Source organism: Oreochromis niloticus, linkage group LG7 (genome assembly GCF_001858045.2).
Source record: "Oreochromis niloticus isolate F11D_XX linkage group LG7, O_niloticus_UMD_NMBU, whole genome shotgun sequence".
NCBI classification, from domain to species: Eukaryota; Metazoa; Chordata; class Actinopteri; order Cichliformes; family Cichlidae; genus Oreochromis; species Oreochromis niloticus.
The window spans coordinates 35,175,953-35,193,038 of record NC_031972.2 but is presented as its reverse complement, the minus strand read 5'-3'; the positions used below and the strand labels follow the sequence as shown (position 1 = coordinate 35,193,038).

Below are 17,086 nucleotides of genomic sequence, written 5' to 3'. Positions count from 1 at the left end.
GGTCAACCAGCTCCCCCACATTACCCGAGGTTGACCTCGGATGACCTCTAGAAACTTTTATTAATATTTTTAAAATGATAACGGCACAAATGAAAATTTTTGCAGATGTTTGACATCAATTTTTTTTAAATTTGGTTAATGTGGGGGGCCTGTTTGACCTTTTGACATTTACATGTTCATTAATATCTTTAAAACAGAAACAGCACAAATGACAATTTTTGCAAACCAGCAAATCCACTTTTGTTGGGTATGAAGAATTTGGGGGGGGGGACTTCACTCACATCGTCTTCCACCTGCCCCTCCTGTGCTTTTTTGCTCAGTGTGTCAAATTTTTCGTTACTCCTCTGCTTTCTTTAGTAATAACGATATTTGTAACACGTTTAGCCCATTTTTATCTTTGAGTGGAGGCTCAATGACTATCAATTGCATCCTAGGTCATATTGCAGCTTCCCAGGCCCCTGTATTCAGTGTGGAGGTACCTCAGGTAAGGCCATCTCTCTTCTGGCTGATTGTCCTGAACAGCTGGGAAACCAGACTGCCTGGGTGACAGTGAGGAGCAACATACCAGACCACCAAAAACAAATCAAAAATAATGAACAAATGCTTCAGACATTGAAGAGAGAGATTTTTTTAAAGTTCCTGTTAGTAAATTAATTAATAAATGATGAACAGATTGATTTACAAAAACCTGGTTAAAGCAGGATGATTGCTAGTTTGAAACTGATAGCCTCCACATGACATATAATTATTTAATTAAATTATTTAATTAATTATTAGACTTAATAGCTATTGTGGTACCTCCCAGAGGCAGAAGTGTTTCTCTGTTCCACTCTTGAATACTGGCTTTATTCTTTATTTCTTTTGTTTACTGCATTTTCTGCAGTGTGCAAATGCCATGTGTTGCAATGATACAACAGACAGGTACTGTTGGACACCACCAACTCACACAATCTTTTGAATTCCTGGCTTTATGCCACCAGACCTAAAGTTTTTGGTTCGCTCCCACAACTGCCCTCTGGCCCCCAGGAAGGCTAAAAGGTTGTGCTAACTGACCATCACTACCCAGCCTCTTGCTAGCCAACATACAGTTTCTAGAAAACAAACAGGATGAGCTAAGAGTCAGGATTACAACACAGTGCGAAATAAGAGCGTGCTGAACCCTAATTTTCACCAAGACCTGGCTCTCAGACACAGTCTCAGAATGCAGTGTTCAGCCACAGACTCGTTCCATACATCAAGCAGGCCAGACCGCAACCTCCAATAAGGCTAAATGGGAGGAGTGTGTTTATTAATAACTTGTGGTGTGGAATAATTTAAGCATTTTTTGTGACATGTGGAGTTTTTACTGCTGAAATGCCATCCACCTTGAAATTCTGAACAAACATCACCTATAAAAATCCTAATGCAAAGGACATGTTAGCTAAATGGAGCAAACCTGTTTGGAGCGGAGGCAGGAAGTCAGAGTTTCTGTTAACTCTGCCATTTCAAGGAAATCATGTTGTTCAGTAGTGTTATGGTCCCTCCTCTGCCTGGATATATTTCTGTTTCACTTTCAACATGACAGCTGCAGGCATATGAAAATGGTGATATCTCATTCATCTCATTCATCTCATTCATCTCTGCCTTCTTGGTATCACTTTATATCACATAGATACTGTTTCAGGTGAAGGTGGCGGTTAAAGGGGTCAGAAATATCAAATAATATTTGTTTCTTTGTAACTGTGTTTCCTCTCCACACCCTTTCCTACACCTCAACATGCAGATGTAACGCACACATAATAACACTGAGCACACCAATAAGAGCTTACAGCAGTTTATTTCACAGCTGCTTGCTCTGTAGACTTTCCCTGAGGGTAATAACTCGTACTTTGATACAGGATGGAACATTAACAATTTGATAAGCCTGATGAATCATAGTTTTTCATATTTTGATTGGAAAGACAGTTACTCTTTGTTTTTATGATTTTCATGGCAGATTTTAGCGATTTCTCAAACTTTGATTGCCAAACAAGGCAGCCAACTCATATCTAATCAAACTTTCCAGTGTGATATTATAAAAAAAATTATATATAACCTCACAGCTCACTCCAAACACACATGTGCATATTTTGTATTTAACAAAGTATTTTATTTTTATTCTGTTTGTATAGTGCTCATTCTATTGTATATAGTATTCTTTCTATTTTGTATAGTATGTTATTCTGTTTATCTGATTCTATTCTGTTGTTTTTCTCTTTATTTTTTTTTTACTGCTCTTGTACTTTCTACCAAAAATGTCCCAGGTGTGGGACTAATAAAGGTTTATCTTATCTTATCTTATCTTATCTTATCTTATCTTATCTTATCTTATCTTAAACAACCTGAGCCAGCAAAGAAATTGTAACAAAATTTTCACATAAAAAAAAATCAACATGTTCTTTCCTTTAAAAAAAAAAGTATCCATATACATCCCAAGTACCTAAATAAACTTACCTGTTCTGGGTCATGTGCTCATTTACCCTTAAAATCAAAAATAATTTCTATAGTTTTGTCTCTATTAAAAATGATATGAAATTAGTAAAATATTTAGTAGTAGGTATTATGTACTTTTCCCACCCCTCCGACCACCCCCCATTGGGGGGCTCTATTGTGTTATAAGGTTTGGAACGAAACCGTGGGAAATGTAGCAGGTCAGGATGATTGTTGGGGGTGGTCATGCACTCCTGTCTCAAACACATCCTATTTGGCACTACGGTGTGGGAAAGTTTCAGGACAGTGTATCAGCCCTAGGCATATGCAACAAATTCATGTTCTTTCTCTTTGAAGTACATGTGCTGAGGAGCTGCCATGCTATCCAAAGTGGCACCTTATCAACTTTCCTGTAAAGTTATTTAAATTGTTGACTGTGTCTATAAGGAGAGGAGGGGGCTGAGTCAGACTGATTGAGGTCGGTTGGTTAGGGTTTGGAATTTTTTGATCCACGAGCAGGAGGAAGGAAGGACAGGCCTTTGTATTTAATTGTTTAACTTTGTTTTCTAAAACAGTACCTTTGTTCTAAAGACAAATCACATGCGCACATCGCAGAGGGCCACCGAGGTTATCACGTTTAATTTAGTCAAAAACCAGAAGATCTTACCCGCTGGTTTCAATTAAACTATTCTGCAGATCTTTGGGCCCCAGATGAAAGCAGGGGAATAAGTTTGTTAGAAGCACAAGTATATTTTCCCATGCTGCACATGCGCAGTATAACATTATAAAAGTCTGTGGTCGATTTAACCCTTTCATGCATGAATTATGACAGCCTCAATCAGTGTATTTTTCTTAAGTATTTTTATTCATCTTCAGGCATGAGAAAAAGATTGTTGAACTTATATGTGGATTTTGAACTTCATTTTTTTAAACATGTACTTTTTCATTTTTTTAAACATGGCAGGGTATGGAGTGACACATCAGTGTCCAGTGTAGTGGTTTATGTGCAAGTATGCCATCAACACTGACACAAATACAAAAAAACAGCCTTTGAATAGCTGTCCACGTAGTGACCACTATGCATGAAAGGGTTAAAGAATAAAGAAGGTGTGTGTGTTTTATTGTGTACTTTCCTTCTAGAATGGCAACTTTCCTTAAAGGAAATCCTGCAGGAAGGCCTGTAGCATTGTAAAAAAAAAAAAAAAAAAAAAGACCATTGTCCTAAATATCAGATTCAATGTGGTCACACTTTCCATTATCTGCATTGCTCATGATTTAACACTCAGTATTTTTATAAGATGAATTTTATGCCTAGATGTTAAAGTGTTTATTTTTTCTTTGCTTGTTTTTAGCATGACAGTTTCCATTTGATGCCCCATCTCTTTCATTTCCAGAATTACTGTGGGCTACAAATGATTTAAGGACAATTAAAATAAGAAAAAAGAGGTGTTATTACAGTTTTTTCATTTATTTTGAAGGGTGGAAACTCATGCGTAATGCTACAAACAAGCAATAAAAAACACTTTGACATGTAGACATAAAACTCAACTTATGAAAATACAGAGAGTTAAACCATGAGCAATGCAGATAATGGAAAGTGAGACCAAAGTGAATCTGATGTTTAGGTCTTAGTTTCACAGACAAAGCTAAAGGCCTTCCTGCAGGATTTCCTTTAAAGAAAGTTGCCTTCTAAAAGGAAAATACAAAATAAAACACACACACACCTTCTTTAATTCGACCTCAGAGCTGTGGCGTATTTATAATGTTAATCTATGCATGTGCAGCATGGGAAAAGTAATATATGAATTTAACACAGCTTCCTAAATCATACATTTCTATTTCTTTTTTGTTTTTTTGTCTATTTTTACATATGCCATGGTGGGTGTTTTGGTGTCTACCTTATGAGACATGGAGTGCTTCTAACAAACTTATTCCCCTGCTTTCATCTGGGGCCCAAAGATCTGCAGAATAGTTTAATTGAAACCAGCGGGTAAGATCTTCTGGTTTTTGACTAAATTAAACGTGATAACCTCGGTGGCCCTCTGCAATTTTTTTTTTTATTATTTAGGACAGTGCATGTTAATGAACATACATGTAAAAAAAATTACATGAATGTAAATATACCAGATTATAGCCAAGGGCTAATTTCCATCTGTTGTCCATAAAACATAAAAAAAATAGACATAATAATTCATAAAAAATTCATAATTCATTCCATCACCAAACTCACACATACACACTATTCTATTCCCAAATAAAACATAAAACACACAATGTGAACACAATGTGTTCATGTGATTCGTCTTTAGAACAAAGGTACTTTTTTAGAGCCAAAGTTAAACAATTAAATACAAAGGCCTGTCCTTCCTGCCACCTGCTCGTGGATCAAAGACTTCCTAACCAACCGACCTCAATCAGTCTGACTCAGCCCCCTCCTCTCCTTATAGACACAGTCAACAATTTAAATAACTTTATGGAAAAGTGATAGGATGCCACTTTGGATAGCATGGCAGCTCCTCAGCACATGTACTTCAAAGAGAAAGAACATGAATTTGTTGCATATGCCTAGAGCAGGGGTCTCAAACTCCGGTCCTTGAGGGCCGGTGTCCTTCAACTTTTCCATGTTACCCTGTTGCAACAAACATGAATATAATTAGTAGGTCATTGGCAAGACTCTATAGAACTTGACTGCATGCTGAGGTGGCAATTCAGCCATTTGAATCATGTTACAGCAGCTCATGAGTGAATGAACATGGTGCAATAAAAGTACTTTTAGAAGTACATTTTTCCAAACACTTACATTTACTTAAATTTACTTGAGTAGGGTTAAGAGTTGCCATTTCAGCATGCAGTCAAGTTCTATACTCTTGCTAATGACCTAATAATTTTATACAGGTGTGTTGGACAAATGGAAAAGTTGCAGGACACCGGTCCTCGAGGGCACGATCTGATATCCTCGTGTCGGTGTTGTTCCCACATCATCATAATAAATGTTGTTCCAAGTTCAACATTGCAAGTGACCAATCCCATTGTTGTGCTTTGGATTACTTAATATATTATCATGCTTTTTAAGACTACATGAATGTACTATTGCTGTGTGATTTATTAGTATTACTGAAGGCTACTCGCCATACCAATACCAACTAGATTTTCAAATCTTAATATAAAATGAGTAACAGTAGGATGGACATTAGGTAAGGCTGCACTTTTAGCGGCTAAGATGAACAGGCACATGGTTCAATACATGAGTGGGGCACAGAAAGGGATTGGCAAGAATACCAGAGGTGCAAAACACCAGCTACTGGTAGACCGAGCAATCAGCTGAGACTGCAAGACCAGGCTGTCCAACCTGTGCTCTGCCTGGATTGATTACAAGAAGGCCTATGACTCAATGCCCCACAGCTGGATCCTGGAATGCCTAGAACTGTACAAGATCAACAGGACCCTAAGAGCCTTCATCAGGAACTCAATGGGGATGTGGCGTACAACACTAGAGGCGAACTTCAAGCCCACAGCACAAGTTGCCATCAAGTGCGGGATCTACCAAGGAGATACTCTGTCCCCACGACTGTTCTGCATAGGCCTGAAGCCACTCAGTGAGATCATTGACAAGACTGGCTACGGATACCGACTACGGAACGGAGCAGTTGTCAGCCACCTCCTGTAATTGGATGACATCAAGCTGTATGCCAAGAGTGAACGAGACATCGATTCACTGATCCACACCACCAGGATATACAGCAATGACCTCGGAATGTCGTTCGGACTGAAGAAATGTAGTCGGATGATAACAAAGAGAGGGAAGGTAGTTGAAACTGAGGGGATTGAACTACCAGAAGGCAACATTGCAGACATAGAGGACAGTTACAAGTACCTGGGGATCCCACAGGCGAATGGGAACCATCAAGAGGCCGATTGGAAAGCTGCAACCACTAAGTACCTGCAGAGGGTCAGGCGAGTCCTGAAGAGTCAGCTGAACGGTAAGAACAAGATCCGGGCTATCAACACCTTTGCCCTGCCCGTGATCAGGTACCCTGCTGGGGTAATAAGCTGACCAAAGGAGGAGATAGAAGCCACTGAAATCAAGACAAGGAAGCTCCTGACCATGCATGGAGGGTTTCACCATCCTCAGCACCCTGAGCCTGTATGCTAAGCGGAAGGAAGGAGGCCAAGGAATGGTAAGTGTCAGCACCACAGTCCAGGATGAGACAACAAACATCCACGAATACATCAAAAAGGTGGCCCCAACTGACCGTGTGCTCAGTGAATACCTCAGGCAGCAGAAACCCAAGAAAGAGGAGGAAGACGAGGAACCATCATGGAAAGACCCCATATGGAAAAGATATATATAAATTTTATAAAGTTTATATCTGTCTTGTGAAACTTGTATGAAAAGCATACAAAAGTGAAAACAGATATAAGATCCCTTGAAAAATTATATAAATGAAACTTGTATGTTTTGGATACTTACTAAAACAATATATGAAAGTAATGAGAAAGTGGCCACTTTCATAAGTTAATCATATAAGCCTTAAATGATTCACTATATGAAGTAGGCCACATCTTATGTAAGTCTTTTATAAGTTTTTACTATTTCTTTTCCATATGGGACAGGGCCCTACACGGTATGTACCACCGGCAGATAGAGGAGATGGCTGATATCCAGAAAACCTACCAGTGGCTGAATGAAAGACAGCACAGAGGCACTAATCATGGCAGCACAGGAACAAGTTCTGAGCACAAGATTCATAGAAGCTGGGGTCTATCACACCAGGCAAGACCCCAGGTGCAGGCTGTGTAAAGACAAACAGAAGAAGACGGCCATAGTGATAGATGTAGCGGTTCTGAATGACAGTAAACATCAGGAAGAAGGAACATGAGAAGCTTGAGAAATACCAAGGGCTCAGAGAATCGCCCAAGAAAATGTGGAGGGTGAAGGTAACGGTGGTCCCAGTGGCAATCGGAGCACAAGGTGCAGTGACTGCCAAGCTAGGCGAGTGGCTCCAGCAGGTCCCAGGAACAACATCGGAGATCTCTGTCCAGAAGAGCGCAGTCCTGGGAACAGCTAAGATACTGCGCAGGACCCTCAAGCTCCCAGGCCTCTGGTAGAGGACCCGAGCTTGAAGAATACACCCCCGGCAGGGGCGAGCGGGGAATTTATACATATGCACACACACACACACACACACACACACACACACACACACACACACACACACATATGACAGGGGTGGACTCCTCCTTGATCTTCCAATTCCTGAGGGGTGCCCAGCAAATTACAACCCACATGGTCTTTTGCACCTCTGGTGTGGCCCTGTGCCCTGTCTGTGCCTTGCCAGTGCACATGAGGCGTGAGAGAAAAGAGGTGAGTGAAGAAAAACAGGCCCCCAGCAGCCTAGGCCTAATCGTAAAAGTAGAGATAGTGTCTGTCTTCTGAATCCAAACTGGGAGATTCTTCCACAGAAGGGGGTCTGAAAGCTGAGGAAAATATCTTTTCTTTCTAGCCTTTGGCAGTACTCTTGCTGCAACATTTGAATCAACATAACACTAAAACTAAGTGGGAAAACTGGGTTTTCTTACTAAATGAAAAAAAAAAATGCAATCATGTATTTAGAGAGCCTGAGAAGACTTGCATGCATCTCTTATTAAATGAAGATTTAATAAAAGTGGTTCTTCCTTCAATAAGTTGGACTTGTTCCTGGTGGATGCTGGACTCCACCAGGGCTGCCCTTTGTCACATATTCTGTTCAAAGAGGTGACTATTCTTCTTTGCACTCTCACCTTTCTGTAAAATATTCAATTACATTCAGTTCTATTTGTATAGCACCAAATCACAAAAACAGTCACCCCAAGGTCCTTTATATTGTAAGGTAAAGAACCTACAATAACTTCAGTTTTATCTGAATTTAGAAGCAGAAAATTAGGGTTTTTCCCGACTTTATGTCTTGCATCTGGCTTCATGGATAGATGGTGTTGGATAGCATCTGTATAGCAGTGAAAATGTATGCTATGCCTTCTGATGACACTGCCCTAAGGGAAGCATGTATAATGTAAACAGAACTGGTCCTAGCACTGAACCCTGTGGAACTCCATAATTAACCTTAGTGTGTGAAGAGGACTCTCCATTTACATGAACAAATTGGAGTCTATTAGATAGACATGATAAAAACCGCTGTAGGGGAGTACCTTTGATGAGTACAGCAGGTTTAAATCTCTATAGCAACATATTATGGTAAGAAGTATCAAACACTGAACATACAAATGGCATTTTTTTAATTATTATTATTTCCTTCTTTTCGTACTCGTATTTCTGAAATTGTCAGTGTCTGCCTTCACATGTGCTGATGAGATAGATGAAATTGTGGCCCTACTGCCTACTTGAATTTCTGCAGCAGCAGTACCGATACTATCCCTTGGTTTAACATCATCTGGTGGAGTGTTCTCCGCACCATTCCCAGATCGTTTGGAAGCACAAGAACAATTTCCAAGGGTGTTGTGTGAAAAGGACAAAGACAAGCAAATTTAACCGTGGCAAATTAGAATAATTCACAGCCACCTCAACTCATGGGTGCACCTGGGATCTCAAAACCATTTCCTAACCTCTTCAATAAACCCAATGCTATGTGCATGTATACTTGCAAATGAGGCCTTTTCTTTTCTTGTTCATTTTGAAGAAACAAGAGTCACTGCTTCATATGGATGACCGGCATCACCAAATAATACACACAAATTCCCCAGTTAAGACTGAACATTTGTAATTCATTCTGTTCACAGCTGTTCACAGTAAAGGTGAAGTATATTTCCCAGCTGTTAGCTGATCAATTTGTAATGTAGAGGCTTTAACTGAGGTAAAAGGGTCCAAGATAAAAAGTCAGAGGCTGAAAAAAGATGTGAGGAAAACAACCCAGAGGAACATCAGCCCTGACACACGTCACATTTGCACACACAGCGATGCCAGCTCCTGTTTCTGTTAAACACAAGGGAGGGGAGTAGAGCTGCTCAGTGTTCCTACCAAGTCTGTGGTTTCAAAGAAATCACATGGTCCTATGGCCCCTCCTCTGAGTGTATAAAACTCTTTCTCTCCCTCCTCTCTGCTCTTTCACCCTCCTCAGCATCACAGAGCATCCTTAGACAACGCGGGTAAGATCACTTCAACTGTTGCAATCTGGAGATCAAGAAGAATTTAGTGCTGAAAGAAACAAAACTGTTTCACTGGAAATGGATAACCTGATTTTATTTATCGTCTTAATCTGTTACTAAATCAGTGTGAACAGGAAGATTTAGTAAGGGACAAGCATCTCTTTGTGATGTTTAGAAGCAAATGTGATTTATTCTATGGCTTAATGATTTTACTGACAGTTTGTCAGTGAAGAGTAGACAGGAAAGACGTGGACAGAGTGCAGAGGAAGACACAGGTCAGACTCAAACTCGTGCTGCTGCATTTTAGCCATAGGGTATATGGGCAGCTGTTCAACCAGTGAGCTAAACTGGTGCCCAGAAGCAGAGTTGAATCTTCCATTAAAATCTCTCTGTTTTTCTGTTATTCCAGAGACCAGACTGCAAAGACACCTCACTGCTTGGAGCTCAGTCATCACATCATGTAAGTATTCAGTTCAATTCAATTTTATTTATATAGCACCAAATCACAACAACAGTGGCGTCAAGGCGCTTTATATTGTACAGTAGATCATACAATAATAGATACAGAGAAAAACCCAACAATCATATGACCCCCTATGAGCAAATTAACTGTACCATAGGTACAAATTAACTGTACCATAGGTACAGTTAATTTGTGACCCAAAATGCTCGTTTTATGTTTTAATATGTCATCCTACTCTATCCCTTCAAGGTTATTAATCCACTGAGTGGGCATTATAAATGGTAATCAGCCCCATAGATGTGGGGCAGAAGGGTTCTCTACAGCTTCAAGTGACAAAGTGTTCAAAACTTGCATCATTATTTATGTACATGGATAATCAGACAACCAGGAAGAATCCAGATCTGGCCCAGTATGAATCCACTCTCACTAAAACTAATTTGCAGTGAATAAGTCTGTGTGTACTGGTGAGACAATTTAAATAGACAGGATTTTAATGTTGTTTATAGTACACCAGTAAGCACTTAAAAATAATATTTATGTTTTAAGTGTTGATGTGCCAGTTTTGTAAATGCATTTGTAGATATTATTGCATGTTTTACTGTCTTTGTGCTGATATCCTAAAGTTACTGTGCAACAATTTGTCACGGTTAGCTGGGCAAACCAATTATTAAAGGACCCAAGATGCAGTACTACTGAGGTGAGGGAGCTTTATTTATGGAGAGTGAACATACAACAAAGGCGAGGTTGGCAAAAACAGAACAGAGAAAACCTAAACTGGGAAAACTAAGCAAAAACAAATCTGAAACAGAGATGCAGGGAGACACAGAAAATGATGCAGGATGATGCTGGGAATGAACACAGACAAACCAGCAACGCACACCAGAAAACACAGGGCTTAAATACACACAGGGCAATCAGGGAAGACAGGAGGGAGACACGGCTGGGATTAATTGGAAATAACAGCTGTGTCCCAAAACGTCGGCTGCATCCTTCGGAGGACCCGGCCTTCGCGGTCTACGTGGGCCGGGTCCTTCAAAGACCGAGAAGGCCGGAAGTGCAAGGCTGTGAAATGGGACGGTCTAGCCTTCAGATTTGCGTCACCGCTGTGTCGGTGGAGTTTAATAAACTTGGCCGTCTGCTCCTTGCTATCTAAAATATAACAGGACACTGGCGTAAATTCTACCGTCTCACACTTCTGTTTAATCAGTTTTCTGTTTGACGTTTATTCAGCTGTGTGAAAATCCCGGAGGAACCCACCCGATGGATTAATAAAGTTTTATTTAATCTAATAATCTAATAACTTTGATCTCAGCCAAACCGATTTACTCCGGAACAAATAAAACAGCAAAAATAGGCAAACAATTACATTTTTAAGTTATCCGAGTGACTTATATATCATGTTTAACCTGAGTAGCGAAAGAGCGGCTAGCTATCGAGCGGGTGGGTAACAGACATCTCCGAAAACGTCGGCGCACTTTTGCAAATATGCGATGTCTTGATAAACCAAGCAGATATTTGAAGTTTACACAGCTACTTTCTCGCCTGAAAATATGTTAAAAGTTTTTTTTGTGACCCAGAAAGATTAATAAGACTAATTTTAAAACTTAGTAGCGGCCGCCATTGTTGGCAGCTGAAATTTGGCTGGACCGCGCTATGAATTCTGGGATATGGTGGGCCACGAAGGACACACCCGACCCATCCTTCAAATTCGGGGAAATGAAGGACGCATTTGTCGGCCGCATTTGAAGGAGTCGACGAATTGGGACAGCCTTCGTCGCCTGGCTGTGACCTAATCGGCCTTCAAATGCGGCCTCCGGAGGATGCAGCCGACGTTTTGGGACACAGCTAACGAGACAAGGGGAAGCAAAACTAGAAACACTCACATAAGACATGGACCTTCAAAATAAAACAGGAAATCCATGGACAGAACTCAGAGGTACAATACGGACTAAACTCTACACACGCAAACTTAACACAGACTGGGGAGACAGAACATAGGAAGTACAAAGGGCACAAAACACTAGGGTTAATCATAAAAAACAACCCAAAATAACAAAACCACATAATAACAATAAACTTAAACATAAACACGGAGTCCACAGACTTCAGACACAATTAGTTTATATTGTAGTGAAGCAGTCACTAATCAGCCAATGCCATGAATTAAATGTTAGCTCCTGTACTAGTTAAGTAAAATGTTTCCTAATAAATATGCCAATGGCTTAAAATCAGCAAGCCTTGGGCATGGAATACAGTTAGGAAAGCTTGAATCATAGTTAATATTCTCTGTATTGACGAGCTCAGTAACAAACTGCATGTCTGAAAAAAGCCTAGCTGCATGATGCCGATGAGAAACCTTAGGGTAGAGATTTTTTTAGGTTTAGGGCCCGGATGGCTTGGGGATAGAAGCTCCTCTTGAGTCTCTGTCCTTGCCCAGATGATGCGGAACCTTCTACCGGACTGCAGAAGTTGGAACAGTTTGTTGCCAGGATGGGACGGGTCCTTGAGTATCTGTGCTGCTCTAGTCCGGCATCTCCTGGTGTAGGTGTCCTGAAGATGTCCTGAAGCGGCTGGAGAGCAGCGTTCTGCTGTATGGATCACTCTCTGAAGAGCTTTTTGGTCCTTAACACAGCTGTTCCCAAACCACGATTTGATGTTCTGTGTGAGGATGCTCTCCACAGCGCCTGTATAGAAAATCCTGAGGATCTCTGGAGAGACCCTGAACTTCCTCAGTTGTCATAGGTGGTACAGGCGCTGCCTAGCCTTGTTGGTCTGGACCTGAATGTGGGCAGACCATGTCAGGTCTGAGGAGATGTGGACACCAAGATACTTGAAGGACTGCACCCTCTCCACTGGAGCTCCATTGATGATAATGGGCTTGTAGTCTCTGTGCTGACTCCTTCTGAAGTCCACCACCAGCTCCTTGGTCTTGCCAATGTTCAGCTGGAGATGGTTGTCCTGGCACCATGATGTCAGATTCTTCACTTCGTCCATGTAGGCCGCCTCATCGTTGTTGGAGATGGCACCCAACACCACTGTGTCGTCAGCAAACTTCACAATGGTATTGGAGCCGTGGGTGGCCACACAGTCTGAAGTGTAGAGGGAGTAGAGCAGTGGCGAGAGGACACATCCCTGTGGTGCTCCTGTGTTGATGGTGATGCTGTTAGAGAGTGTTACAAACAAAGTCAAAAACCATTACACCTTGGCATACAGATGAAACCTCGTCTCTGTGTGACAGCCAATGGCAGTTTTTGCCAAGTACTAACATCAAATACAGGCAAAGTTCAGGAGCAATGAAGACACACTGCACTTGGTTCACCTCCCAGATTGCATCTGTGTAGTGGGTGGAAGTCCACCCCCTAAAATAACTGGGACTCGCCTGCCTTGAATTCAACAGTTCTACCTGTGCTGTTGCTCCACAATATATTATAAATATAGGTCATATTTCCAAAATGAGAATTTGAACAACTCTTATTATGGAAACTATACAAATACATCCATATCACTTTTCTCAGTTAGGAATCTTGCTTTGAAAAAATAGACTATTTGAATGCACCCTTACTCTGATCAGCTTTTCTGGAACAGGAAACTCAGAGTAGCTGATCTCAGAGTTTAGTTTTAACCTATAATTTGTTTAACACGCTTCCTGTAATAGGACCCTGGTGTCCATATTTCTCTGTCAGTTTTGTACTGTTTTGATAATTTGATGGTCTAACATCTGTAAACTGATTTTTTAGGACTGAAAATCTGAAAATACATTACTGTATGATCTTTGTAAGAAAGGTAGTAATCACTTCTCCACATGCAGAGGGACATTCTTACAATTATTTGTTTTATCTGTGCTGTTTTCATTTTAAACAGAAAGGTTACTGAGGTGATAATATTGTGTACTGAAAGTGTAAATGTCCCATAAAGATGTACTAACTAAATCTTTCTGTTTGCCCTTTAGGAACCCCAAAATCTTATATAAATACAGGGAAATCATTGAAAGAAGTAATCTGGTCCATTCAGGATGTCCTGCTGTCTACCAGCTGAAACCAAAGAAAGAGGAGTTTGGAACTCTGACCAGAATGACCGTTGGAGAAAAAAGTCTGCACAAGAAAAATAAAACCATCTTACTTGTTGGTGAAACAGGAGCAGGAAAATCAACTCTGATCAACGCTCTGTTTAACTACATCATAGGAGTGACGTGGGAGGATGAAGTCTGGTTTCAGATATTAGAGGAGGAGAGGAATGAAAATCAGACAGAAAGTCAGACACCAGATGTGATCGTGTACGAGATCTTTGGTTTTGAAGATAAAACTCTGCCCTACTCTCTGACCATCATCGATACTCCTGGATTTGGAGACACAAGAGGGACTGAACGAGATGAGATCGTCATTCGAAGATTATTTCAGTTGTTTGGATCAGAGGATGGAGTTCATGAAGTTCATGCAATTGGTCTGGTGATGAAGGCGAGTGATAATCGACTGAGTGACCGGCTGAGGTACATCTTTGATGCAATGATGTCACTGTTTGGAAAAAACGTTGAGAAAAACATTGTATCTCTCATCACACACTCAGATGGTGTGACACCTAGAAATGTTCTTCAGGCTCTTGAAACTGCAAAAATTAAATGTGCCAAAAATGACAGAAACCAGCCTGCTCACTTCCTGTTTAATAACAGACAGAATGAAGAGAGAACAGAGGAAGAAGAGCTTGGTTTGAAGTTTGCATGGCAAGTAACAGAGAAGGGAATGAGGCAATTCAAAGGATTCATAGAAAGAACTCAACCTCAAAACACAAGGGAAACAGCTGAAGTCATGAAGGAACGAATGAGACTGACAGCCTGCATCCAAAACCTGAAAGAGAGAATCGAACTGGCTGAACTGAAACAGACAGAAATCAGACAGATTCGAGAAGCTCTGCAGAAACATGAAGAAGAGGTGAAGAGGAATGAGAATTTCACTGTAGAAATTGATGAGGTCTACAAAGATAAACAACCCATTGATGGAGGGATGTGGTGGTTGTTTTTTTATCAAGGAGCTGTCTGCTGTACAGTCTGTGAGGAGAACTGTCACTATCCTGGATGCACAATGGCCTGGAAACCTGAACACTGTGAGGTTATGAGTTGGGGCCGCTGCACTGTTTGTACCAGCAAGTGTCCTGCATCAGATCATGTGAAGGAAAAGTGGAGATATGTGACCAAGACACGGAGAGTTCAGAAAACTGAGAAAGAAATGAAAGTGAAGTATGAGAAGAATAAATCAGAAAGTATGAACAAGCTGAGTCTGTTGCAAAATCTTGAATGGGGAATGAAACAGCTGACAGCAGAGAAGTCACTGTTCCTGGATGAGTCCTACAAACATGTTGTCAGACTGGAGGAGATCGCTCTGAAAGCTGATTCAGCTTCTACTATTGTCCACTTGGACTTCCTGATTGACAAGATGAAGGAGAGAGGAGACAAAGTGAAGGCCCAGAAACTGGAGGAGATAAAAAGCAGAGAGGGTGAAGGAACCAGATCACTACTGCACTACATGTTTGTTAAAATACCAGAAGCTGTTAAACATTTTAAGAAATGATATAGGAGAAGAAGGAGACTGTGAGCAGGCAGACAACCAGAATGTTTCATTATAAGGCTGACAGGTGGGATTGAAATGTAAAGATGATTAACTTCACATATTAAATATTTCATTTTGCTTTTTGTTATTGTGAGAGTTCAATATGTTATTATATAAAATATACTGTAATAGTTAGAATCAATATATAATCAATTTTTCTGGCATCTCTTAAAGCAAGGTCTTTTAGAACCACATCCACAGTAGCCTGATGTATTCCTAATGTCACAGGTGTTTAGGTATGATGAACGTCCACTCATAAAAAGCTGATTTGAAGTTTACCTTGATGTTCTGTCTTGATGTACATGTTTTGTTTCAATGTTTTACAGCAGCTTTTTACTACAAATCTAAACTCTGTAACAGTGATCAATGACTAATCCAATCCATGAGAAATGTTGTTCTTTAAGAGGCTTTAAATTTTTCATGTTGTTCAATAAACAGATTATGTGAACAAGTGTTTCATGTATTTCATGCATTTCATGTGTTGGCAGCACGGTGGTTAGCACTGTTGCCGCACAGCAAGAAGGTCCTGAGTTCAATTCCACCATCAGGCCGGGGTCCTTCTGTGTGGAGTTTGCGTGGGTTCTCTCCGGGTACTCCGGCTTCCTCCCACCGTCCAAAGACATGCAGCTTGTGGGGATAGGTTAATTGAATAATCCAAATTGCCACTAGGTGTGAATGTGAGTGTGAATGGTTGTCTGTCCCTGTGTGTTGGCCCTGCGACAGACTGGTGACCTGTCCAGGGTGTACCCCGCCTCTTGCCCTATGACAGCTGGGATAGGCTCCAGCACCCCCCGTGACCCTGAAAAGGATAAGCGGATGGATGGATGGTGTTTCATGTACTGACCAAAGTTATTGTTATTAAGTGAAGTCAGACTGAACTACAAACATTCTAGGTGTAAACTAAGTAAAAATGAATCTCTTTTCACGTCCTCAGGAGACTTTGATGGATCTTTTTATGTCTTTCGTCTTACTGGTGCAGAGATGATCCAGTGTAACTAGCTTTCTGTGACCGAGGTCACATTCACTCATGATTTTTCTAAAAACTGCAACACAGCAAAAGACAGAACGAATGCAAACTTAATTTTTGAGAACCTCAAACTCATTTTGAAATTTTTAACAAAATTAAAAGTAATTCTTTTTTAAATTTAATAAAATAAAAATAAAATTTTAATATCTTTACTTAGAGAGATTTAAGTTTCTGTTATAAGCCTCAGTGTGATTTTCAGAGTTCAGCTGAAGGTTCAAACACATCAGCAGGTTCTGGCAGGACATTGAAAACACATTGTTAGTGAACACGTCCATGAACTGAGTCTTTGTCAGACATGATGGTTTGTTCTCATAAAAAGTTTGGAGCATTGGTATTAATTTTGAGATGACATTATCTCCTGTTGTCTGTGTTCATTTCAGTTCAGTCAGTCAGCCAGTTTGCCAGTCG

The 17,086-nt window shown here is 40.5% G+C and overlaps 1 protein-coding gene across 1 annotated transcript; it reads left to right on the top strand.

Annotated features, from left to right (window-relative positions):
* The first annotated feature begins 9,404 nt into the window (after positions 1–9,404).
* On the top strand, positions 9,405–16,099 carry LOC100704494 (uncharacterized). Its single transcript, XM_003440068.5, has 3 exons — positions 9,405–9,588; positions 9,998–10,048; positions 14,001–16,099. Coding segments are annotated over exons 2-3 (1,614 nt in total). The 5' UTR covers positions 9,405–9,588; positions 9,998–10,046; the 3' UTR covers positions 15,613–16,099.
* The last annotated feature ends 987 nt before the right edge of the window (positions 16,100–17,086 follow it).